The following is a 25038-nucleotide window of genomic DNA, read 5'->3' as shown; positions in this document are numbered from 1 at the left end:
AATCCCAAAATATTTCAAGTGCTCTTCTCTCATAGCCATAGTGATAAAAATCCAGAAATCATTTGAGGACAGCCTGGTCTACAAAACAATTTCCAGTACAGCCAGGACTGTTACACAGAGAAACCCAGTCTCGAAAAACAAATCCAGAAATCAGTATTCATCTAACTGTATAGAGCTTACTCAATTGTCCAGGAGTCCCACTAAAATCCTTTATTGTGAGAGAAAACCTTTTTTACACTGGCCCAACATCTAATGCAGCTTTGGACTCTTACACTTGGTTGTTATATTTCTTCAGTGCCCTTGACCCTAGAACAGGTTCCCAGTCTTTGTTCCAGAACATTTTAAACTGAGAACACTTACTGCTTCTTCTCATCTGTGGTGTCTTTAGTCCTTCTTTTCTTTATCCCAGAGGCCATTCTTTATTGCTGAGGAGGTTCTGGGAAGGGAGAGAACACAACTGCAGAAACATCCCCACTCCTAGACTCTCCTCTCTGACACCATATCACACACCCAAAACCGGAGTCTCCATGGCTGTGTCCCCTCCCTGCCCCTGAGCCTATGAGCACAGGCAGCGGTGGGAAGGACATGTCTGCCTGACCCTGCTGAGACTAACCCTCAACTCTTATTTTTTTTAAGACTTAGTTATTCAGCTAAGTCATGATCAGACTATTAAATTTAGCAGTCACTGCCACCATCTTGTTTACTGCCCTGTGCCTGTTGTCACACTCAACTCTTCCACTTAATGAGTTTAATCAAAGTAGAGAAGAAGCTAAAATGGTTCATTCCTTCCCAACACTTCAGTGTGGACTAGTCACGTGATCTGACCAGCCCTTATCCAGGTCCCCAAATAGGGAAAGGGGTAGCACAGGTCCTTCTAGGACCATCTTTGCATTTTTGAAAAGGAAAAGCAGACACCTGTTGTCAGAAGAACTTCCGAGGAGTCACGTCCATACCTCTCTTGGTCCCTGTGCCCATGCTAGGGGGCACTGTTCCAAAGAGCAGTGTCTCCAGGGGTCACTTGTCCACAGCAAGTTAAACCACACATGCTGCAGGAAGGGACCAGTTCATGGACTTAAAAGTCTTCCCTTCAATCCACTCTTGCTGACATTATAAAACAGTTGCACAAAACAGGAGAGCAAGCTGGTCTAAGAACAGTTTACCTTTGGCTGTCTGTACTTGTGCAGGTTTTTATGACAGCAGCCCACACAAAGCTATACAGTGTCTTAGCACCAAAGAAAATGGTGGCTACTGGTATCTGCTGTGTGGAAATCTGAGGGGAACCCACTGTTTATATGTTCAGAGAACTTCAAGGTGACGGAACCGATCCAGACCTAGTGCTGGCTTGTCACTCTTCTGAGGCTCTCCTAGTATTTGTCAATACTCAGGGTCCCTGGCAACTACCCACAGAGTGTAAGGGCCAGGGATTTATCTAAAAATAAATATTATTTTATATATTTTTTTGTGTTGGGGTGCATGTATGCCATGTTACCAATTCATGCATGCCATGGTACCTATGTGTGATGATTTAGAGGTCCAATGACAACTTGTAGGAGTTGGTTTTTCTGTCTTCCACCATGTGGGTACTTAAGACTGAATCAAGTGCCTTTACCTGTGAAGCCACTTCACCTGCCCCAGTAATTTCTTCTGAGGGACTCTTCTTTCCTCTATTGCAATGCTGCAGAATACTTTCTGCCATAGGACTAAAGAGCTTTCACTTAGTCCCAAGGTGATGCCAGTGCTTTAGGGAGCTTTGTTTTGTTTTCTTTAAGTCTGTTCATTCAGTCTGAGAAGGTTCAACAGAGGTGAAGGAAACAGAACAAAATAGAGACAGTGGTAACATAGCTGTAAGCATTTGATAACACTAGCTTCTTCCTGGCATTGCTATGTTTCTAATCTTTTTCACTGAGGAAGTTTTACAGACTCTTTCTTGAGTTGGTGGATGGTACGTTACATTGTTACATTGTGTTAAGAGAATTATTAAAGTGAAAGCTGTTTTCCCAGTTCTAAATGCTGAGCGTGGAATAGGAGAAATAGTCTTAAAGCTTAACACCTCAGGGTAGGGGGCATGGCTTAGCTAGTTAAGGCAGTTGCTGCACAGGCCTGGGAACCTGTGTTCAATCCCCAGAACCCACAGGAAACTGGAAGGACAGAACTGCCTCCACAAAGCTGTTCTCTGACCTCCACATGCATGCTTGGCATGCTCCCTTCCCCACGTCATATTCAAATAATAATAATAATAATAATAATAATAATAATAATAATAATATAATTCATTGCAGTAAATAAGCTAATAATAATAATAATAATAATAATAATAATAATAATAATTTTAACATCCACAGACAAAAGCAGGAATTCATTCTAAGTGTGGAACAGACAAAAAGCTGAGGCATCTGCAGGAGGGTGTTGACTAGTGGTTCCACATCCCCTGCTTGTTGGGGTCTGGTGCATGGCCACTGTGTATACAAGCCCTTTTTAGCCTCTTTAAGCATGTTCCTAGCATGTAGCAGCAATGAGCTTCTTTATAGAAATTGCTCTGCCATTCACTGTTGGTACCATGGTCCATGGTCTATATTTATATCTCACCCAAATTCATGTTTTGAAAACCTGATGTCAAATGTGGGGTCTTTGGAAGGTGATAGGTCACCATGACAGAGCCTTCATAGTTAGGATGCCCTATGAAAGAAGCCTCAAGTTGGGTATGGAAAATCATGCATGTGCTCCCAGGAGGAGGCTAGTAAGCTTGGGGCCAGCCTGGGCTACATAGTGAGTTCAGGGCCAGCTGGGCTACATAGTGAGTTCAGGGCCAGCTGGGCTACATAGGGAGTTGCTATCTAAAAAAAAAGAGGAGGAGGACCAAAGACCAAAGGATAAGCAAGCCCCTCATCTGACACTGAATTCATTGGTGAGGGCACTTTGGCCTTCCCACCCCCAGCACAATGAGAAATAAGTTTCTCTGATTCCTGTTGTTAAGCAACTCAGTTTGTGTCCTTTTGTTAATAGCAGACAGGCTTGACTAGCACAGAGGGTCTTTGGGCTAGACAGAACCAATCAATCCCACTTCGGTCACCACTACCTCTGAGGCTTTAGATAAGTCACTGTGATTCTTTAAGTACTGAATAGGAATATGATGTACACTTGACCCATGGATTCTTGCTCCCCGAGTTTATTGAAGAAAATTCCCCCCATCTGGCACAGCTTGCCGACATGTCCATAGGTGTTCGATACAGGTTTTTGCCCTGACTGCCTGGCATGCCTAGAGTCCCTCTGACAGTGTTCCTTCCACCCAGGGCCCATCTCAGTCCAAGGGAGTGGCAGGCCTGCTTGGAGTAGCCCGTCAGAAAATGAATATGGATTCTTAATTCTCAAACCAATTTCCAACTGCATTCTAGAAGGGGAGGCAGAAATGAAACCTGCTTCACAGAGTTATGGGTGCTCAATTCCAACTGACGGCAGGCGACAGAGACATGGAGCCGTCTAATGAGACCTGAGCAGGATAGTCTGTCTGGCAATAATAGCAAATGTACAACAGTGAACTTCAGATTCTCCTTCTGGTCACTGTCAGGTTTTCCTAATAACCTGGTGCACATACATATATATCTGTAACATTCAATTTCCCCAGAGACTCTGGCCAATGCAGAGCCCACTCTCTTGTTTTTAATAATAATATTTTCTATTTAATCTATCTTAGACTTTTTGGAGGTTTTGTTCATCCCAAACTCAAAGGGGAAAATTAGCATTTAGATAGGATTGCAGTGGCATTAAAGGCAATCGAAATGGAAAACAGGGATGGGGGAGGTTGGGTCCCCTACCCCCATAGAATGACTCTGATATGACACAAGGGTTCCCAATGAATATCTGTCTCGTGGCAGCTGTCATCAGTATACAGTGGGCTTTATTTTTCCATCTCATAGTATGGAGTCTTCAGAGGGTCACAGTTGTTACACAAGAGGCTACTCCAGACCCTCACTCTTCCTTCCCCAGTAAAGAATCAATAGGAAGGTGCTACAGGCAGGTGGGCTTCCTGTCCAAGATGTGCAGCTATGAAATGCTCTTAATATCTGACATGTTCCCTGGTTTACTTTCCCTCCTCTGGCATTGCAACCCAGTGACATCCTAAAAACACCACCCTAGTCCCAAATCCCAAACGCTCCTTGGAGCTTCTCACATTGATAGAAACCTTCCTGTTGGAGGCTAGGAAGATGGCTCAGGGATTGAGAGCATTTGCTGTTCTTGCAAAGGACATGAGTTTGGTTCCCAGAACCTACATCAGGCCACTTACAGCTGCTAGTTGCAGGGAATCGCACACCCTCCTTGGATGCCGTGCACCCATGTGCTGGCAGCCCTGAATTACTCCATGGGCTCTGCTTCTCCAATCAGAGGCAATGGTTGAATACTCATTTCTTGTGTGAGCACAAGAGACCTAAATCCTAGTTGAGCTGAGTGTTTGTTACTACTCTAGGTGGGGGTTCAGGACCTGCCAGCCATGCTTAGAAGTCCCTGTAACCTGTTCCATTGCTGGTGATATCTCCTGGTGGGGAACTTTAAAACTGTCACATTCACAGAACTACCTTGAAACTTAAATTTGCTAGAGCTGTTTGCAGAGTTTTGTTGCCCTGGAGTCCCTGATAAGCCAGACTTACACTTTTCCCAATTTCTCCTTTGCTGCTGCTCTCGGGACTCGCCAGACCACAGGAGTGAGAACTATTTATGGCTAACTCTTCTGTCCCCTGTCCTGTCTTAGAAAGCATTGATCGGAGTCCCTTATCAAAGTTCCATGTGTGCTGCCATCCACCCATCAGCATCTGCCACCTTTATGTGTGCCTGTCCTGCTCATTGGTGCCTCAGTGTCCATTTCCAGCCCTTGTCCCCTTTCCATGCCAGCCTCCATGCTGTTGTCTCTGACACACTCATTTGTATTTCTCTCCTGAGATGAACCTTTGATTCTTTCTCTTTCAGGAAGATGACTTGAACGGGATCCACATCGTGGCCTTTGCAGAGAAGAGTGACCCAGGTAGGAAACCTTCCCACCCCCACCCCATTCCCACCCTCACCAATCTGCTAGCCACTGGCAGGAACTGGCTTCTCACCTTTCCAAGCCCTCTCAGTTCCAGTTCAATTGCAAGAAATGGATCCCCTCAGTGGCCACCTGGTAGGTATGGGTATGTCTTCAGAGGTAAGCTCCGCCACGGGAGCAGCTGAATTTCAAAGAAAGCCACACAGCTGGGCAAGTAATCCCAGCTTTGGGAGGGGATAGGAGCATCAGCGGTTCAAGGCCAGCTTTGGCAACTTGCGTCAATTGTACTCAGCTACTCAAACTGGGAATGAGCACATAGGGTGAGCTCTAAAACCCTAGCCTTACAGGGTGTGTGTGTGTGTGTGTGTGTGTGTGTGTGTGTGTGTGTGTGTGTATGTGTGTGTGTATGCACACACATGAGTTTATGATCACACCTACGTATAATTCAATCCTCTTTAACATAATGATAAATGTATGTGTTCCTCAGTAAAATGCCATCTCTGCATAGGAACAGTCTAGAGACATGTGCTGAAAATTGAGGACAGAGTAGAGCAAGCAGCCTATAGAGTGCAAATGACTCTCTACCAGTGGAAGGGTAACTTAGCTTTTCTTGCACAATGGACAACTTTCCCTGGTTTCTATCTTATCAACACCAATGGAGAGAGAAGAGAGAAAACAATGAAGTTTGCAAGAGGCAAAATGCTAGCTCCCTAAAACAGTGGGGGGGGGAACTGAAAGTGCAAATAGGAGGAATGTGTGTTGGAGGCCTAGAACAATCAAGAATGCAATCAGGGAAGTCAAGGCACATCATTGGAAAAGCAGCCAGGCTTTGGCCATGAAGAGTTGGGACAGGGGTTCCTGAACCTGACAGGTGTGCAGCTAAGAGAGCAAAGGCCACCTTGGGCTGGTTTGGACAATACCTTCAGAGCCTGTGGTTTTACAGGGCTCTGCTCTGAGGCAAGTTCAGGTGGACCATCGGGTCTCGGGACCACTGCTCCAGCAAATGTGGAACCTCAGCCATTGTCGTAGCATACTATCTAGAGAAGAGCACAATAGGGATTAGGACTGGGGAGTGCCAACCTAGCATGCGCAGAGCCCTGGGCTCCACCTCAGCCCTGAAAAAACTGGGTGTGGTGGAACAGGCCTGTAATCTCAATAGAAGTAGGTGGATTAGAAGTTCAAGGCCTTCCTCAGCTAAGTGTCAAATGGAAGACTAGCCTAGGCTCCATGAAACCCTGCCTCAAATCAAAGATTCAAATAAACAAAACCAAAAAACCCAAAACCCAAAACCAGCCAGCCAACCAATGTCAACAGAAAATATCTTAGCTTGAGACCAAGAAACAGAGACTTATAGAAGTTCAACCTAATCCAAGAGAGAACAGAGGCACCAGGAAGAAGACCTACTGCCTCATCCATCCGTGTAAGCCGGATGGATGCCTTACAGAGGCTTGACAGAAAATGTTTGTGGAGCAAGTAGTTAGACCTTTCTTAATCATGTGATTCTTAAAATCATGACAATCCACACACTGTAACAGTCACTCTTTAAAACTAACATCTGAGTGGGGAATTTACACTCACAAGGCTGGGCATATATCAGGACCATGTCACTCCAGACCTTGACCAACAATACACATTGATAGTCACTCTCATTATTGACCCTCTCCACAGAGGACAATCACCAATTGCTTACTATCTGTCTATCTGTTCTGGATAGTCCACATAAATTGAGTCAAATAATGTATAGCCTTTTGTATCTGGCATCTTTTCTTTAGCATATATATTCCCACTATATAATATCTATCTATCTTGACAATTTTTTTTTTAAGATTGAGTAATATTCTATTGCATCAAAACCAAATTGTCTGAGAGCTAATCCATTGCTGGGCTGGATTTCCCATCATAGACTTGGAGAGCTGAGAATCCTCCTCAAGTGTTCCTCCTCAAGGGATCTAGGCTTGCTTTTGTGTGTGTGTGTGTGTGTGTGTGTGTGTGTGTGTGTGTGTGTAATGTCAGCTGCTTTTTACAGATCCTGGCTATGCTCAGGCCCCAGCTTTACAGGCTGTAATCAGACAGAATCAGATCCTTGGTGTTGTGTGATCAGAGTCGCTGCTGGCAGCTGCCTGCTGGCAAGACTCCAGGGGGCTTCCCTCCCACCCCACTGCCCCCTTCCAGGGTTGCAGGGAGGCCTGTCTGGCTGTCTGGAACAATAGAACAAAGAGGTCTCCCTGAACTGCAGAAACCTGTTTGACAGAGATTGCTGCTGTAATGAATCAAGCTTCTGAACCAACTTCCACCTCCTCCCTGTGCAAACAGCCCTGGGCCCTGAAGCTCAACCTTCTCTCCAAATCCCAAGCTGGGGCTTGTCCCTGGGGAGCAGAGCAGTGCTGGGAGGGGAGGTCAGGAACATGGTCTTTCAGTGGCAGAGGGGGCCTTTGCACTCAGGGTCCTAATGGAGCAGGGTTCTGATCAAAGTCCCTCTCCTTGAGGTTGTGGTTGGTCAGTATTTACCTGTTGAGCAGCGATGTGCAGCCTGGGGCCCGAGGCTGGGTTGAGGTCCTAGAGGGTGCACTCCTGCAGACAGACAGTTACTCAGATTCCTTTGGTCTTACTAACAGGTCACTGGAAAGCCTACGCCTAACCAGACTGCACCCACTTTCTGAAAGAGGAAGGTGGTAGGTCCAGGATAGCAGATGCTTCTTAAAAAACTTCTGCTTTGAGGAGCTGTGGGGAGACAACCACATTAATCCTGAGGCCACTCTGTGACATGTGTGTGGCCATTATTATTTATTATCCTGGTGTTGGATGGAAAAGTGCTCATTAATTGGACCATATTGCCCAGGGTCTCTAAGTCAGGGATGGCATTGCAGCCAAACCTCCTGATATCCAAATGTCATGAGTGTGATGAAGGTGGTGATGATGACCATTGTTGTCACAACAATGCAACAAGGAAGGTTTAATTTTTATTCTTATCTTACAATTGAGGATGCTGAGGCTGAGGGAGGTTACCAGGCTGGGGAGCAGAGGAATGAAGTGGGGGGTTGTCTGGCTTCCCAGTCCACACCCTTAACCACAGGGCAGGCAGACTTCTACAGCTCTCTGACAGCATCCGACATCCCAGTGATCATTTGGCATGCCTCTGTCCTTCTGTGCGGCCCTTCTCCACCCCTCTGCCTCCAACATTTGAACCACAAGAAAACACAGACGCAGACAGTTCAGTAGTGTGCACAAAATCACAGGGCTAGAGGTACGGTAGACAAGTGAGTTTATCTTTGCTGAGGGCTCCTCGTGGGTGTGGTCCTCTCTGTTGTAGCACTTCTCAACAGTGACCCAGCTGGTGTCAGGCTGTGAGCTTGTGTAGTGTTGCTGCAGGGTGGTAGGGAAGGGGTCAGGGCTGGTAGATCAAAAGAGCATACCCAGGAAGTGAGACCTAAGCCGAGCCACTTGGCAGCTTGAACATCCCATTAATAATAAGCCATCCTCCTTTGTCCCCCTGATATTCCTAATACAGACTGTGAACTTACAGTGCAGCAGCAGCACTGGTCTATTCAGTGGCCTAACTCCCAAGAACTGTCCTTACAACTAGAGTTTGTGGTCCCCCTTGGCAGAAGGAAGGCTGAGAACAGAAGGGTCTCTCTGCAGGAAGCCATGTCTGCTCTCAGGCCCTATAGCATAACCTGTAGGCTTCTCTTGCTGTGAGCTTCCCCAGCCTGGCTGGGAAGGACATTAGGACATTCCCAGGTCCTCTAGACATGCCAGATGCCTGTTGCATCACACTCTCCGCTGACTGCACCTTCTCTTAGGCTGCTGTCCTCAGAGCAGAGCTTCTAGACAGGTTTGAAAATGAAAGATTCCTCCTTGCTGTTCCCAGATGTGTCTGTGTTGGGCTGACATCTTCTTTACAGTCTTTGATGAAAGGTTTGCTGAGTGGCGTTTCCAAATGAGTGCGCACTGGATGGAAATCCTCCAAGGGCACTGCAAATATTCACACTAACAAGCTAGAAACACAAGGATGGTTGCTGTTTGCAAGCCCTGAACAGATTTAGAAACAGGCCCTGGAAGGATGCTTCAAGCCCTGCTGCCCCTGAGCTTTCCCTGCCTTGGGGGTTCTTGCAAAAATGGATTAGAGACCAATTGTCTCAAATAGGAGCATTAAGTGCTTCTGGGAGCTTTATATTTTAAATTTGACACATCAGCCTCACTGTTTGACTATTGCTGGGTGCTGAATGTTACATATATGCCCAGCAAACACTAACCCTGCAGATAGCAAGTTATTCCATATTCTCCAGTATATAGATGAGGGAGTGAAAGTACGATGAGGTTAAATATTATCCCTAGCTCTCATGAACAGTAAGTGGCAGAACTGGGACTACAACCCAGCAGTCCATCCCTCTACCCATCTCTGTGTGTCTCTGCATTGTAAAAATGTATCATTTGACTTTTTCCATGCCGATTCTGAGATCCAAAGAGCAGGAGGAAGCAGAGCAGAGAAAGAATGCTGGGTAAGGAGAGAAAGGGCCTGCTTCAAAGCCGCCTGGCCCCATGGTGGTCTTCTATTCTGAGTGGCTGTCTCACTGAAGTAGATTTTCTTTGAAAAGGGAGCTCCCAGCCAGTCTCCCCACAAGAACCAAGTCTAGAGAATTCTGTTTTCGGAGAATTCCATACAACTGAAGACCAATGGAGCTTCCTGAGGGAGGGCACCAGGGCCTCACCTGCTTTACTAGCCTCTGTGTCTCGGCTTGGCTCTGGGTCTGCAGGATGTGGGCACTCAAAAGCATGCCCAAGGAAAAGAGCAGATGCGTCAAGATACCCTCCAAGGGTGGGGATACTGACCTCCAGCTTGCCACATGAACAATGAGAGGAGGTCACTGTAGGAGGCCACTGTAGCTTTCCTAAGCCCAGGCAGACACCCTTCAGCCCATACCTATCCATAGTGTGGAGTCAGGAAGTCATCATTCAGTCTCCATGGACTGAGCATAGCCAGCAACCAGGGGAAGTTGGGAAGAAAGGGAAGACTAGGCAGCATGATAGGCCTGTTTGCTCCTGGGCCATGGCTTGGTCTCAGACATAATCACATTTCCAAATGGGGCCTTTCCCTAGATGGCCATAAGTGACCTAGACCTGGTCCCCTAGGGCCTGGTGCAGGCTCATTCCCACCAGCCTCTGCCAGGGAAGTTGGAAAGGATAATGACTGGTTTCTCTTCACACAAGGATGTGATTCCCAGAGGCAAGTTGCTTGCCGTGGGAAACCTGGGCCCACACTCATGCCTCAGCCCTAAGCCCTGAACTTCCTGCAGTCTCAGGGCTGGGAAGGCTGCAGTTTTCACAGCCTTAATTTAGGCCAGCCTGGAGACTCCAGGTCATCACTGGGCTGACCCCACAGGCAGGGCAGGACTCAGGAGCATGCTCAGAAGCAGGGCAGGAGCTTTGCTCCAGTTCTGTCAGAAGGGCAGAGGCAGTCTCCTCATCTCCCCTCCACCCCCCACCCCCCCACCCCCACCAAGGCCACACTGCATCTCCCTCCTTACCTAGCCTGTACCTCCCTAAGGACAAAGTTTCACAGCAGGCTTGGGAGACTCAAGTGTAAAAGTATGGTACTAGTGCCGAGACTTCAGAGGGAAGATGGAAAATAAATGGCTGTGGATGTGCAGACTGAAGACCGGGGTTCGACTCCTGGCTCTGCTGCTTACTCATTGATGACAGGGGCAAGCTGCCTCCTTTGAGCTCTCTGGAAAACTAAAGGTAATAAAACCTTCCATGCCAACTAGATGGGAAGATGAAGTGCAAGCACCTCAGTACCCAGTGAGTGCTCAATATAAATGCTCCTGAGAGGAAGGCTGAGGTGGCAGGCAGCAGAAACACTCTGTGTTCATCAAGGAAGAGCAAGTGTAGAAAAGGAGATCTGCCGCTGTTAGGATCAGACTATAGGAGGGGCAGAAGGACATACCCTGGACATAAAAGGAAGAGAGAGAGGTTTCCAGCTAGGGCACTTCACCAGTTCCCAGTTCACTCACTGGGAACATTGAGTCTCCTCTGGCCTTGGGAACCAATTTGGGTTCTCCTTTGATAGCCTAGTCCTCCAATGGCTGTGCTAGACAACTTCAAGTCTTGAAGTCTTCAGCCAGCCTTCTCCTCTCTACCTAGTTATTCCAGATGATGGATTTTCTCTTTTGAAAGGTAGTCAGTCACAGGCTAAGGCCTCTGAGCTAGCTTACTGATACAGGAAACATATTCATTTGACCCTTCCTGGCTCAGTTGACTCCAGCTGTTTCCCAACCATGTGATCACACTGTGTGACAACGATGACACAAGCCTCCTGGTCAGAGGGGGAGACCCACAGTGGCTGTTGCCATTGTTCAGGTCACCCACTGTTTTGTTCTTACTTTTATGTGTGGGTGTTTTGCCCCATATATGTCTGTGTGCTGTGTGCCAGAAGAGGGCATCAAATCCGCTGGAACTGGAGTTAAAGACACTTGTGAGCTGCTCCATAGGTTCTGGGAATTGACCTGGGTCCTCTGGAAGAGCAACCAGTGCTCTTAATCCCTGAGCCATCTGCCCAGCCCCAGATGTTGATAAGGAGCTGTTGAAATAGGTCTGCTCAAGACTGAGGACTGAAGAAGGTAGAGGCCAGCAAGCCCCGAGTCAATGTGTCTAAGCAGGCTAATGCTTGGCAAGTAATTAAACCTGGCTTACATGCAGTCATTGGGGCAGGGCTCTCATAGCCTCAGCAGCTGCTGTCCCAGAACAAGCAGCCAGAGTCAGATGCTCCTGATCTCCTGATGTCCCACCACCTCCTAATGTTCTGTTTTGTGAGGTAGTTTTTTTTTTTCTTTTTTTTTTTGTGAGCATCTAGGACAGATGACCCCACTGATATATGAATGTATACATGAATGGCTGGGCTTAATGGAGTTCTTCAGCTCCCTTACATTCATTAAGACATCAGACTCCCAGATTACTGAGAGTAATGCCTGATTGAGCCTTCCTGTTCCAGGTGCTAAGTATTCCACAGACATTCGTTTAATGTACAGCCATCCTATGATATGGATATTGCTGGGATTGGTGAGATGGCCCCGTGGGTAAAGGCACTTGCTATTAAGCCCGATGACCTAAGTTCAGTCCTTGATACTGACTGACATTATGGAAGCAGAGAACTGACTACAGCAAGTTAGCCTCTGGCCTCCACACATAAGATGTGGCATGCATATGACACACACTCACACAGGCCACACATATGTACAAGCACAAAAGATAGATAAGTAAATGAAAATGCAATTTTAAAAAGAAGTAGCTATTATTATTGCCAATTAATCTTACTTACGATGAAACACAATGTTGGATATTACCGCAAGTGATAGCCTTAGTGATTGGGACTAAGGTCACTTGGTCCTGATAGTCATGTGTGTATAAGTGTCACACAAAAGTGAATGAAAATACCCAGAGCCACAGGCAGGTGCTCATACAGAGCTTCTTAGCTTTGACATCCCAAGGTTGTCCTTGGGACTTGATGCAGCTTCTGTGCCTTTAATATCAATTTTATTCGATTTGTTCTGGGAATAATTTTTGAGTTTTCCTTGCTCTCCCTATACATGAAGAATATTTTCTTCATTTACACCTCCCACCCCCACACCCCACACACACTGATCTTTGATAAACATGGAAATTAAGCCAAAGCTATGAATCCTTTTGTTTAACGCAGTTCTGAATACATTTTTTTTTCTTACAGAACCTAAATTTTGCTCCTTCTACCTTTTTCTCTCTATCTCTGAACCTGCTCTAGGACAGAGACAGGAGGGGCAGCATGCTCTTGTATGTAATGCTCCTTTTATGAAATCTCAGCATCACGTGAACTTTCCCATCAGAATACAGCAGCACTTGTAGGTCTGGTAGTCTGGGCCTCCTGCAACCTTGGCATGGGGAATCTCTGCTCCCACTTCTGATGATCCAGTCACATTTACTCGTCTGTGTGATCATGATCTGTATTGCTGAACCTCACTCTCTTTATGAATTTCAGACCTGTCCAGGTCCTTTTCATAATTGCTTCTCACCTTCCAGAGAACTGGCCATGTCATCTCAATTACTGTCCTTTTTTCTCCAAGGTGTGCAGTCAAAACTGCTGGTGTCTGGGGGGAGTTACCTCTTCTGGTCTATGCATTTGGAGCCACAAATCCACAGACAACTCTCCATGAATTCCCATATTTTCCTCTCCCGAGACATGACCACATGTCTGGAAGAGGAGCCACCATGTACCCAAAGAGCAGCAAAGACTTTTGAGGCTAAAGGAGGAAAGTATAGCTTTCCAGTTATGCCTACATGCAGTAGATACATCCTCCAAACAGCAAATAGGTGGGCTCTAAAGCACAGCTCCTATGTTTGTACAGAGTGTGAATCTCAGGCCACAAACTCAGCTATCACAGACATGTAACCTTATTGTTTAGAACTAAAAACCTTTCTATTTTGAGCTGTATACTACTGAATGGCAGAAGCTGGTTTGACAATTGGTCCTCTAGCCCGATCCAGCCATCATGGTACCCACATGTATCTGGGTGGGATCACCATCATCCGTGCACACTGGCATCTGTTGAGAAGTCTGTTGTTCTATTGGCTCTGTGGTCCTTGTTCCAAGCAGGCCACCACTGGCCCTCTCCTCCCACCTGTAAGACATCATCAGATTTGCCACCATGATCCTATTTCTGCTCAGGTTCTGAGACAACTGACTGTTGGTGACTCATGCAGGACATTCTTTGTAAGCTCTAGGGGGGTTGCTAAGAACTTCCCCCTGTTTTCATTTTCCTTAATTTAATTGCTTAACAAAATATGAGTTCTCTTCTGGATTCCCTGAACTTCCAAAGATTCTTCATGTGGACTTATGTGTATATATGACTTTTGTTCCTCACATGTGTACAAACACACATTCAGAGGGTTTTTTGTCAGGGACCTGCCAGAGTCAGACCACTTGTCTCTGCTCTAGTTGGGAGTGCGGGTGTGTTCAGGGTTTACAGTATCATTTACTGAATTTTTTTTTTTGAAAATTGTGCTTATGGAAAAAAAAAAACTGTATGCAGGGCTTAGGCTCAAAGTGTGGAAGGCTTGTCTCTGCTTTTTCCTATGACTCATCTCTCCTCTCTGGGACAGAGAATATTGCTGACAGAGTACAGGGAAAAATGGGTGTACCAGAGCTTGTGTGGGGGTAAGGGGAAGCAAAATATGAACCTTGAAACAGAGGGACACCGACCCAGTTTGAAGATATGGGGAATTCCAGGTTGCTCTTGGTCCATAGAGCAGATGTTGTAGGGAATCCAGGGATGGAACATGCTTGGAACACACAGGGTCACTGGGGACAGACAGAGAGCTTCCTCTGCTCTGGGACTGACTTTGTCACCAAGGCCACTCAGTTTCCATCTCCTGATGAACAAATGAAGGTGAGCCTTCATTTAGAAAGGGGAGCACTTTGCTGTGACCTTTCAATGTCTTTGTTTAAAATTGCCATTGCTTTCTCTGTATGAGCTCTTTTGTGTCTGCGGCTCTTCATCTGACTCATTTTATAGCCTTACTCTGTAATTGAGGGTATGCACCAGATGGCCACGAAAGTCCTGTGGAAAAACCATGCTCTTGCACTCCACATGAGGAGTGGTGAGTGTGCTCAGTGACTCAACTTTCTTGAACTCTATTCAGATGGCTATGAGTTCCTGGAGATCCTGAAACAGGTTGCCCGGGACAACACTGACAACCCTGACTTGAGCATCTTGTGGATTGACCCAGATGACTTTCCACTGGTGAGTGGCCCAGGATAAGGCTCCATCCCTGGTGACCTTCACCATCCACATTTGTGTTTACCACAGTCTTCGAGAATGAGGAACAAAATGAAATAGTCGAAGGTGCTTGAAGAAACCCAGAGGCTACTGCATATGGAGTAGGTGCATATGCTTTTACTACAGAATTGAACTTGGCTTCATGTAGTCATTGCATTGACCAGACTTACCAGCGTCCTCACTTCTCAGACACCAAGAAGTAACTACTCTTGGAGAGGCCCACCCAGGGGAGCTGGGAACTTCCTTTTTTAAGTGACAATATGGCCTCTTTCTGTTATCACCCACTTCTCCCTGAGCTTCCAGAGGCAACCTAAATTATTAGAGAATAGAGCCAGAGTGAACACTTTGTAGAGTTAATAACTTGATAAAGCAAAGAAGGCAGAGACCATGCCTGGCTTGGTTGTAGGCAAGCTCCCTATGACTCAACATCATGTGTAGGCTATGTGGAAGGCAAAAGAACTTTACCACCCCAGTGCTAGTCTCTGTCAATGAAGAATAGCAAGAAAGCATTGACAATTCTTAGTTTTGAACAAAGTACACAGAATTCATGCCATGCACAAACCCAGTGATAGTAATAATGGAGGAAGCTACATCCTCTACTGTAATGACCGATATTCTCTATCGGCCAAGTCCAATGCTGCACCAAGAGCCAGGATCTCCAACACTATGTAAGGTTGAACCTGGGTCTTTTCAAGAGCCTCGAAGACTAACATATAGGTACTGAATTACAGTGATTTGTTTGAAGATGTCCTCATAGCTCATTCCCTCAAAGACCCTAAAACCAGGTAATGTTATAAAGCCTATCCCATTGAGAAAGAACCTGGATGTTAAACCTAGCAGATGTAGAAGCCCCACCAAGATCCATAGTGAAGTCCAAGCTTGACCTATGACTGCTTCTGGTAAGGCTAACTGCTGGTAATTATGCAAGTTTGGTTATTCTTTGGCTATGAGTTACATAGGTTATGACTGGTGAAACTGATTAGACAGAGAAAGCTGATATCAAATCCTGTACACATGGAGATTGGGTGAACCAAAAGCAGAGACTTCTATGATATTTGAGGCCAGTGGCAAAATTCTGGGTAAGCATAAGAAAACCATGGCCATAAGCATACAACATTGCTTTGTTGATTTGTTTCCTGCTGGGTATATTTCCAGTTTACCTGTACTGTTTCATTATCCAAACTTTCAAATGACCTGCCATTCTTTTGGTCAGTTCTGCATCTACCTTGGTTCTTGCAAAGTAATTTCCAGGCATTTCTAGTTTGTAGATCCACAAACACTGAAGTCCATGTCAGGACCCACAATTTACTAAGGAGACATTTGTCCCTGAACTTCTCCATTCTCTTAGCTTCATGGACTCCACTAGCTCCATTAGTCTGCCCCAGCCAGAGATCTGTCCAGATGGAGCCCACACTGTGCTGAAGAAACCTGGCTTGTGTTTGCATTTTATGCCAAGTTCCAACATATCAATGTTTTCCCAGCCATCTCATGTGACAGAGTAGCACAAGATAAGGGTTTTTTTTTAAAGAATGGAACATTTAAAGGAAGGTAGGGAGAAATGGCTCTTTCATTACTCACAGATGATCAACAAGTTATAATTTGGGGAATGACACTGGCCATCTTTGTGATAGTCTCCCTAAGAGCTGTGGAAGCATTTATGTTCTATGTTATCACAGCAAGTACTGTGGCATCTTTTATTTAATGCTTAAAGTGCTTTACAGATGGAGCCAGCCTTCAGTTTCTTAGGGGTCCACAACTGTTTTGAATGCTTTCAAACAATCACAATCCAGTTACTACAGTAGGCTGGCAGGTGAGTCCAACCATAGGAAGAGCCCTCCACCCACTGCCTAACCTGGCCTTTTTGTTGCTGCAGCTTGTTGCTTACTGGGAGAAGACCTTCAAGATTGACCTGTACAAACCACAGATTGGGGTGGTGAATGTAACAGACGTGAGTATCCCCATCAAGGCCTGGTTAGGTGGTTTCAGCCACCCTGTTCCCTGCTATGTAATCCCAACTATGAGATCTGGGAGTCTACAGAAGCAAGTGAAACTCTTGGGTCTTTCCCAAACTCTAGGAGTTTCCTTGTATTCATTTCCCAAGCTAAAGAACAAGGCCTTCTTATACAGGGATCTCATGTCTAAAGCTACCTTTCCCTAAGAGAGATGGGTAGGTTGATGTCTAGAAGCCCATGCCAGCAGCCACCCACCTAGCCAGGAGATCCTGATGATAGAAGGGAATCCCAATGACAGAAATTTAAGCACAGATGAACACAGGGTGGGAAAGGCTACTGAGGTGAACTGGTAGAGTGGGAAGAAATATAGACTCAGTTCAGACATCTGATACGTAACAAGACAGAAGTAGGGCAGATTCAACAAGGTGAACAGTAGGGAGAAGGGGCCCTAATAGAGGGCCCACTGCAGCCCAATGCAGGCAGATGCTTTTGTAAATAGGAGACAATTAACAACATCTCTTTGCTGCCCTGTGGTAAGTGTCCTATCAATCTCTATATTTCTTGACTTTTGAAATTTGAACAAAGATTAATTAATAAATTAATTGTGTATGTGCATGTATGTATTCTCTTGGGTAGTAGGATAGACATTGCTTTTACTCTTATTGAAACAGAATATTGCACAAGACTTTTCTGCAATTTGGCATTTCCATTAGTCTGTCTGTTCATATCTCTGATAGGTGTGAGAGACTTGGAAGCCCAGTCAACACAGCTATTTGGAAAATCCTGGTCTGTCTCAGCCTCCACACACTCACTCATTGGTTTGTTCTGTCCATCACTGTAGGCTGACAGTGTCTGGATGGAAATCCCAGACGATGATGACCTGCCCACAGCTGAGGAGCTGGAAGACTGGATTGAGGATGTGCTTTCTGGAAAGATCAACACTGAAGATGATGACAATGAAGATGAAGATGATGATGGCGATAATGACAATGATGACGATGATGATGATGATGATGATGATGATAATTCTGATGATGAGGATAATGATGACAGTGATGACGATGACGACGATGATGATGAATAGCTCCAGACCTGGGTGAATCTGATGAGAAGTACATCACAAGTACCCCTACCATATAGACAACTCAAAGGGGGCAGCAAGCAACGGTGCCCACAGCCAGTCAGCTCTTTTCCTTTCTTCAGCATCTTTTTCTAGGTGGTTCTTGGCAGGAGTGGTACATTTCAGTGAATGCCTTCCCAAACCCAGCAGTCCCACTCAGCAGGGACAGGAGGGGAGTGATTCCCCTGCTGACTTCTTTTAAGCATCAAGGAATAACACAGCTCTTGTTCTTTACTAGATCATCGAGTCATGGAATTCTGGGAGTCTGGGGATAGTGTCTCCTGACACCTCTACTCAAGTTTACTTACTGTCTTTGATTCTGATAGTGACAGAACTGACAACTTGCTATTAATTCACAAGCAGGGTGCAAACTTCTAATCAGAACCCAGGAAGGATACATGATTATTCAATTCAGCCCCCCAAACTTACAATCTCAGTGAATCCAAGCCTTTGGATGGCTACTAAGAGTCCTTGAAATATGTGGGCATCAGCATCATTTCTAGAATATTAGGATGCTGTGTGTGTGTGTGGGGGGGTCAATTAGCTTTCTGAGTGTCCCAACAGTTGGTGAGCCTCATATATATTCACCAGCAGTGAGAGAAAGAAGAGGCTGAGGGATGGAAGGTTTTTCATTTTTCTGATGGAGACAGTTTAAGTCTCTAAATGGGTTTGCTGGCCGCCTTGTGGGATCTGGGAACTGAATGCCCCTTCTCTGTCCCTGCTAGCGAGCTGTCCCATTCTGAGTTAAAATTGCTTTATCCAATGGTCAATTAACTCTCCATTCATCAGCACTCCCACAGTTGACCAGGGCAGCTAATAATTAGAGTTCATGATGCCCTGAGGCACTGAGAAAAAAAAAATCCCCAAGTGCCTTTTGAATTGCCTGAAAGTAACATTGTGCTTGGTAGTTTTAGTTGCTAAGTAAGTGTTCTAATTTATTTTCAAAATCTGTTGACATGGAGAACACTCTGTGTGGTTTTGTTTTTGAAAATGGGGCAGTCCTTTTATGGAATAGCAATAAACTGATGGACATTAAACTCATGTTTTGAAAAGATCCCGGCTATCTTGATAATATTACCCTGGTCTTTCAGTGTTTGTTTGTTTTTGTCTGGCTGCAGGTCTACCTCTCTGCTCCTCTGTCTGCCTTTCCTCGATTAGCATTTCATAGTGTCTCTCAGCTGTGTACACGTTCCCAGGCTCTATCATCCATGCTATCATCAACTGCCACCTGTGTGTTAATGACTTCCACTAAGGGTCTCTAACCTTGATCTTTGGGCTTTGACCTTGGTCTCTGATCCACTTGCTTGCTAGCTGAGGACTTCAAACTCAACCCAGCAAAGCCTGAACCCATCCCCCACCCCCACTCTAAACTTTTCATGAAGTCCCAGCTTGGATGAGTGCTTTTACTATCTATATATCTCTATATATCTATATATCTATCTATATATCTATATATCTGAAAGTGCCTTGTTCACCTTTGCTCCCATGACATGGGGAGCACACCTGTGGTCACAGCACTTATTCAAATGACAACACACTGCATAACCATCCGCCCACTAAATACAGGCTTTAAGAGACATTTCCTTATCTTTGTATGCCAAGCACTTTGTTGCTTTGCCTATCACAGAGCATATCGTATTTATTGAGTCAATATGTGAATAACTGCTCAACCAAAGCAGTTGGCATTGCCTACTTGTGTTGGGTATAGATACAGGCTGTACCAGGTGCCTCACACTGTGTTGGGTAGCTTCTGTTGCTGTAACAAATACTTGAGACAAACAACTTAAAAGAAGGGGTTTTATTTGAGTTCACAATATTAGAGGTTTTAGTTTAAGATCTGCTGAGGCTAGAGTCAAGGAAGAGCAGTAGGATGACAGCATTTATAGCAGAAGAAACTGCTTGCCTCACTGCATCAGGAACACCAGAGTAAGAGGGAGGGGCCAGGGATTCCAAACTAACCTGTAGTGCCCCTCCCTTCAGTGACCCACTTTCCAACCTTCTAATAGTCCATGTAGTTATGAACTCATCAATGGACCAAGACAGTTTAGTACCCTCACAATCCAGTCACCTCTCAAAGCCCTACGTCTGTACATAGGGACATCAAGGATTGAACTTGAAGATATTCACATTCATATCATAGCAGAATGCCACAGTCTGGGTAGCTTAAGCAACAAAAGTCTGCCTTCCCACACAGTTTAGTTCAATGTCAAGTTGCCAACTATATTGGCTCCTGCTGAGGGCTCTTTTCTTGGCTTCTCATGTTGTTTTCACATGGCAGATAGATATAGATAGATGATAGACAGACAGACAGAAGTTCTGATTCTCTTCTTGAAGGATGTCTCTCCTGTCAAACTAAGGCCTCACCATTTATTTGGCTTTTATTGTCACCTGAAAGGGCCTTGTCTTCAAACACAGTTTCATCAGGAGCCAACACTTTAATCTGACATGGGGGGGGGTTGCCCAATTCAGTCTAGAATGCATGGCCTCAGAATAACTTTCTCCCTTCACAAAACTAAGCAGGCTGTGATGTGTTCTGTCCACCCAAGCTCACCCACACGTCTTGGGGAGGTGATTGTCCCAAGAAGTCTCTGATGCTAAACTTCCAAGTAGCAGAGGATTTGAGGGGGGTTGTCCATCGGGAAAGTGGTCTTGTTTCTCAGCCCAGGAAGGTGTGGTGTCCTCAGAGGCCACATGTGTGAAGCTGCAACTGTGTTCTGTGTTCCTGTATTAGGATCCCTGGGAGTCCAGCTGTTTCTGTCTGGACAGTGCTGTTCAATGAGAAATCTGAACACTCTGAGCTGATACGTACTGAGTGTTTTGTTCCGTGGCCAGAGCATGATGCTAACTGCTTCACATATGTTAACACAGCTAATCCTCACAGCAGATTAGAAGACGAGTCTGGTTATTGTCCTTAATATAGTAAGACGCAGAGGGTTCAAGCAACTTCTCAGGATTGCACACACACTCTGAAGGGACATAGATACAACTGTTTTTTTTACTTAAAAGGATTTATATTAAGGATCAAAACACTGCATTCCTTTTCCCTCAGAGCGTGTCTGAAGACAGACTCATGTGAATTTCCCATAACTGGTTTTATTGCTTGAATCCGTTTATCTTCCCATTTTCACTTCATAGTCAACTCAAACGATACTAGAAATGTGGGCTAATTAAAAACACAAGATCTGCTTTTTTTTTTTTTTTTTTTTTTTTTTTTAAAGAGTAAGATTCAGTGTGTAATCTGGAACAAAGAATTCCTTTCAGTGTATGTCAATTAAATGCCATCTCAGAACTTGAAAAGAGCTCGTCTTTTCAAGGAGAGATTGTGACCTCCCCAGTCTTCATGTTTGTCACCCTGGGAGGAGTCATTATTGTATCATGTGCAGACTACATGTCCTCTCACTGTCATTGGCATGTGTTCTCACCTACAGGTCTGATAGCAACCTCAGGGGAAAGACTGGCTTACTCATTTCTACTCTGCCCAAGTTTAGGTAGGCAAGCAATACATTTTGTGATAAATTTGTAGCATGGTACAAATCGACTTTAATGGCTATTGTCCCTATTAAAAACACACACAACAAACCTAGTGATGATTGAAAGTGAATCTTAACCAAATAGCTTTTGGCAGCACCGTATCAGTTGCTTGGATTGGCTTAGGAGAGCCGCCTGCTACAGAAACAGGACCATACAATCTCCTTGGCTCAGCAAGGACATTGTGGTGCATTTTTCTCAAGTTCCTAAAGTCCTTCAGGAACACAGCCTTCCTTTGTGAGAGACAGAGCAGCAGCCTGGGAATGAGCATGGAAATAATCATGCCATCTGGAAATGGAGTACCCACAGCCACCTAGCAGACCTAAATATTTGCAAAATGGATCAAGAGGAGTCTTTAAAATCAATGTGATATTTTTACAATCTGAACTCTTTAGTGATAACTTCAAGTCTGAGTGATAACTCTGGGACTCCCATTGACCCCTAACACTCCTAAATAATCCCGTGTGATTAGTTTGTAGTCAGTGGTTTGGTGTTGAGTATACTTTGTGCTCTCACTCACTCACTCACTCACTCACTCACTCACTCATTAAAAGGTTGTAGACTCTTTAATAGTCTATATACCAATAGTCTCCTAAACTTTGCTGCATATCAATTAGGCAAGAATGATGAAGTGAATGATTCAGCTGAGCAAAGTAACAACAGAGAAAAAAATGTTTGAAGTACCCAGCTTCAGTTATGAAAAATGCATCTTCATATTTCCTGAAATATTATGAAGTCGGAGACCACAGAAACACATTTGGACATTGACCCAGGAAGCAGAGCCAAAAGTCAACTATCATTCTGGATTATCTATAGCAACATGAGCCTGTGTAACTAGAGGGTGCTCACTCGACATAACTAGCACTAACGGTGAATGACAGTCTGTCTGTGTACTCTACTGCCATCAGGTCCTGCGTCTTGCTCTGGACTTCACCTACTGCTGCCCTGATATTGTCATTCCATTTCTTTAATAGGACAGTTTATCATCTGAGATTCCCAAAACTCCACACTCTATAACTACACAGAAAAGTGCTGTTGGCTTCTGTCTGCATGTGGCTTTAATTTTTTGTCCCAGCAGGGTTTGCTTGTGAACTTATGAACTGTGAACATCTGGGCTGGTGGCCCAAGGAAATAGCTTATCATTAATCTATAGATAAGTATCTTTGAATCAATTGCTTTCTCTGAACCCTGTCCATGCAACTGGTAAGAATTTGTATACTATCAACATTCCATGCTAGTGAAGAGTAGCTGAGCGTAGGAGCAGCAAGCATCAACATTTCTTCATCAAGTAATCTAGTTCCCTCATCTAAAGTAAGTCAGTAATTTAAAACCAATTACCAAGGTAAAAGGAATTACCAAACACAATTGATGGTGCACCTCTTACGCTTATCCAGGTGTGACAGTGTTTTCCCACTTTCCTTGTCTCAAATATGTGTTTTACTGAATTTACTAAAAATGTTGGCTTCCTCTCCAGGTTTTAGAGTTGCCTCAGATTTTATCTTTCACTATGTATTCATTTAGAATTTTCCTCCCCATAAAATGACCAGTGACTGTTCCTTTTCATCATAGTGATCATTGCTCTTCATCGCCCTTCCTCCTCTCATAAGCCACTTGGTCTTCACAGAAACATGAAATTGTCAGAAAATCAAATCAAGATCAATAATGTTCCCTGAAAAAAGAGCAGAGCTTAAAATAGTCACATCAGAAAGGGACAGTACACAACTTGGGATCTCAATTTATCTTTCAAGTTTATAGTATATGTGACATGTAAAATGTTTTCTAGTTAATTAGGGAGGGATGAGGGCATCAATGGAGGACCCAAAAGAAAACCAAACAACGTTATCTACTAGGTACAGTGTATCCATGGTAGACACCAGCCTTGTCACCAATATCATGATGAGAGGTCATTTCACAGAACAAACTTTAGAGAAACAAAGGGACTTGTGCACGTGGCTATGAGTCATGTAATTCATTCATTTACATATTCAGAAATGTCCACTTAGAGCATATGACCCAGTCAATGTGGCAGCGTACATCTGGCATCATCATTGTCTTAGTTAGGGTTTCTATTGCTGTGAAGAGATACACATGATCACAGCAACTCTTATGAAGGAAAAACATGTAATTGGGGCAGTTTACATTTTCAGAGGTTTGGTACATTATTATCATGATGCAACATGGTGGTGTGCAGGCAGACATGATGCTCAAGAAGTAGCTGAGTATTCTATATCTTGCAAGCAACTGGCAGTGGTCTGAGACTCTGGGTGGTATCTTGAACATATATGAGACCTCAAAGCCCACCTTCAAAGTGACACTTCCTCCAACAAGAAAACCACACCTACTCTAACAAGGCCACACCTCCTAATAGTGCCATTCCCTTTGGGAGTCATTTTCTTTCAAACCACCCCAGTCATATACACACGTTATCTGGTGACTCTAAGTACAGGCTAGGCATAAACTGCCCTTCTTGGTTAAAAAGCACAATATGAACTATTCAAAAAGAATATGGTTCATGACCACATATTTTGTATTGTTTACTCTACCAGATAAGGACAGATGCTGGGTTCAAAATTCAGAGATGAAAATCCCTGCTATGAAAAGCAACTGTGAGATAGCTTCTCTCCTAAGGCCTGGCCCAGACATCTCTGGTTCTCACCAGAGTTCAGTCCATTTGCCCTGGTGGGACAGTGTCATTATTTCATCCTTACTGGTTTCTTGTACTCTGTGAAATAGTTGTTCTCATCGGAGGCAACTTAGGAATGAACTTTGGTTATGCAGGTCATGATTTGGGGGTTCCAGAGGAGCTGACAATTTAAACCCTGGAGTAATCATCATAAAAATTAGATATTATTAACATTAGATATTTTTATTCCCACATTTTAAGGAACAGTGATTAAAACAAAATGACTGTTCTTTTATCTGTATAGCTGAGGGGCAATAGCATCTGAAAGCAATGTCCACATCTCCCTTCCTGGCTCCTATGATGGAAGCATCATGCTTCCAGCTACATTTTTTATAATGCAAGTTGAACTGAACATGTCACTGTGGGTCAGGTGTCTCAATGCCATAATCAATTTCCTGGGCAGGTCTGTCATTTGATGTTTTCATAGGCTGGGGCTTGGAAAACTACTACATCTGTGGTTCTAAATCTTTGGGTTGAGACCTTTGGAGCTTGTCAAACTACCCTCTTACAGTGGTCACCTAAGATCATTGGAAAACACAGATATTTACATTAGAATTAATAACAGTAGCAAAATTACAGCTATGAAGTAGTAACAAAAATAATTTTATGGTTAAGGGTCACGAGAACATGAAGAACTGTATTAAAGGATCACAGCATTAGGAAGGTTGAGAACCGCTGTCCCACACAATGAGCAAATTCAAAGTGAACACACCTGGCCATGCCTGAATGCTCACAGAAACAGAAACACAGACAAAGCCAGCCAAACTGCATACTCAAATGCTGTAATCCAAATGCCATTTCAGGGCCAAAGGAATTGGAGACTTAGATAAAAGCCTGCAAGGTTGTTACATTTGTCCCCAGGAGTTAATACAAAAGCATCTTTATTCATCTAGATGAGAACATGTTTATCAGACTTTCTGAGAAAGCCACCT

The 25038-nt window shown here is 44.6% G+C and overlaps 1 protein-coding gene across 1 annotated transcript in view; it reads left to right on the top strand.

Annotated features, from left to right (window-relative positions):
- Window positions 1–17859, top strand: part of Casq2 (calsequestrin 2) — a 63610-nt gene extending 45751 nt beyond the window's left edge. Inside the window, exons 8-12 of the mRNA XM_035451308.1 lie at window positions 4689–4697; window positions 4960–5014; window positions 14687–14787; window positions 16697–16771; window positions 17617–17859. Of these exons, the coding sequence (XP_035307199.1) occupies window positions 4689–4697; window positions 4960–5014; window positions 14687–14787; window positions 16697–16771; window positions 17617–17859 (483 nt within the window). The remainder of the gene's footprint in view (window positions 1–4688; window positions 4698–4959; window positions 5015–14686; window positions 14788–16696; window positions 16772–17616) is intronic.
- The last annotated feature ends 7179 nt before the right edge of the window (window positions 17860–25038 follow it).

Source organism: Cricetulus griseus (assembly GCF_003668045.3).
Source record: "Cricetulus griseus strain 17A/GY chromosome 1 unlocalized genomic scaffold, alternate assembly CriGri-PICRH-1.0 chr1_0, whole genome shotgun sequence".
NCBI classification, from domain to species: Eukaryota; Metazoa; Chordata; class Mammalia; order Rodentia; family Cricetidae; genus Cricetulus; species Cricetulus griseus.
Note: the sequence above shows the minus strand (reverse complement) of the source record. Positions and strands in the feature narration are given on the sequence as shown.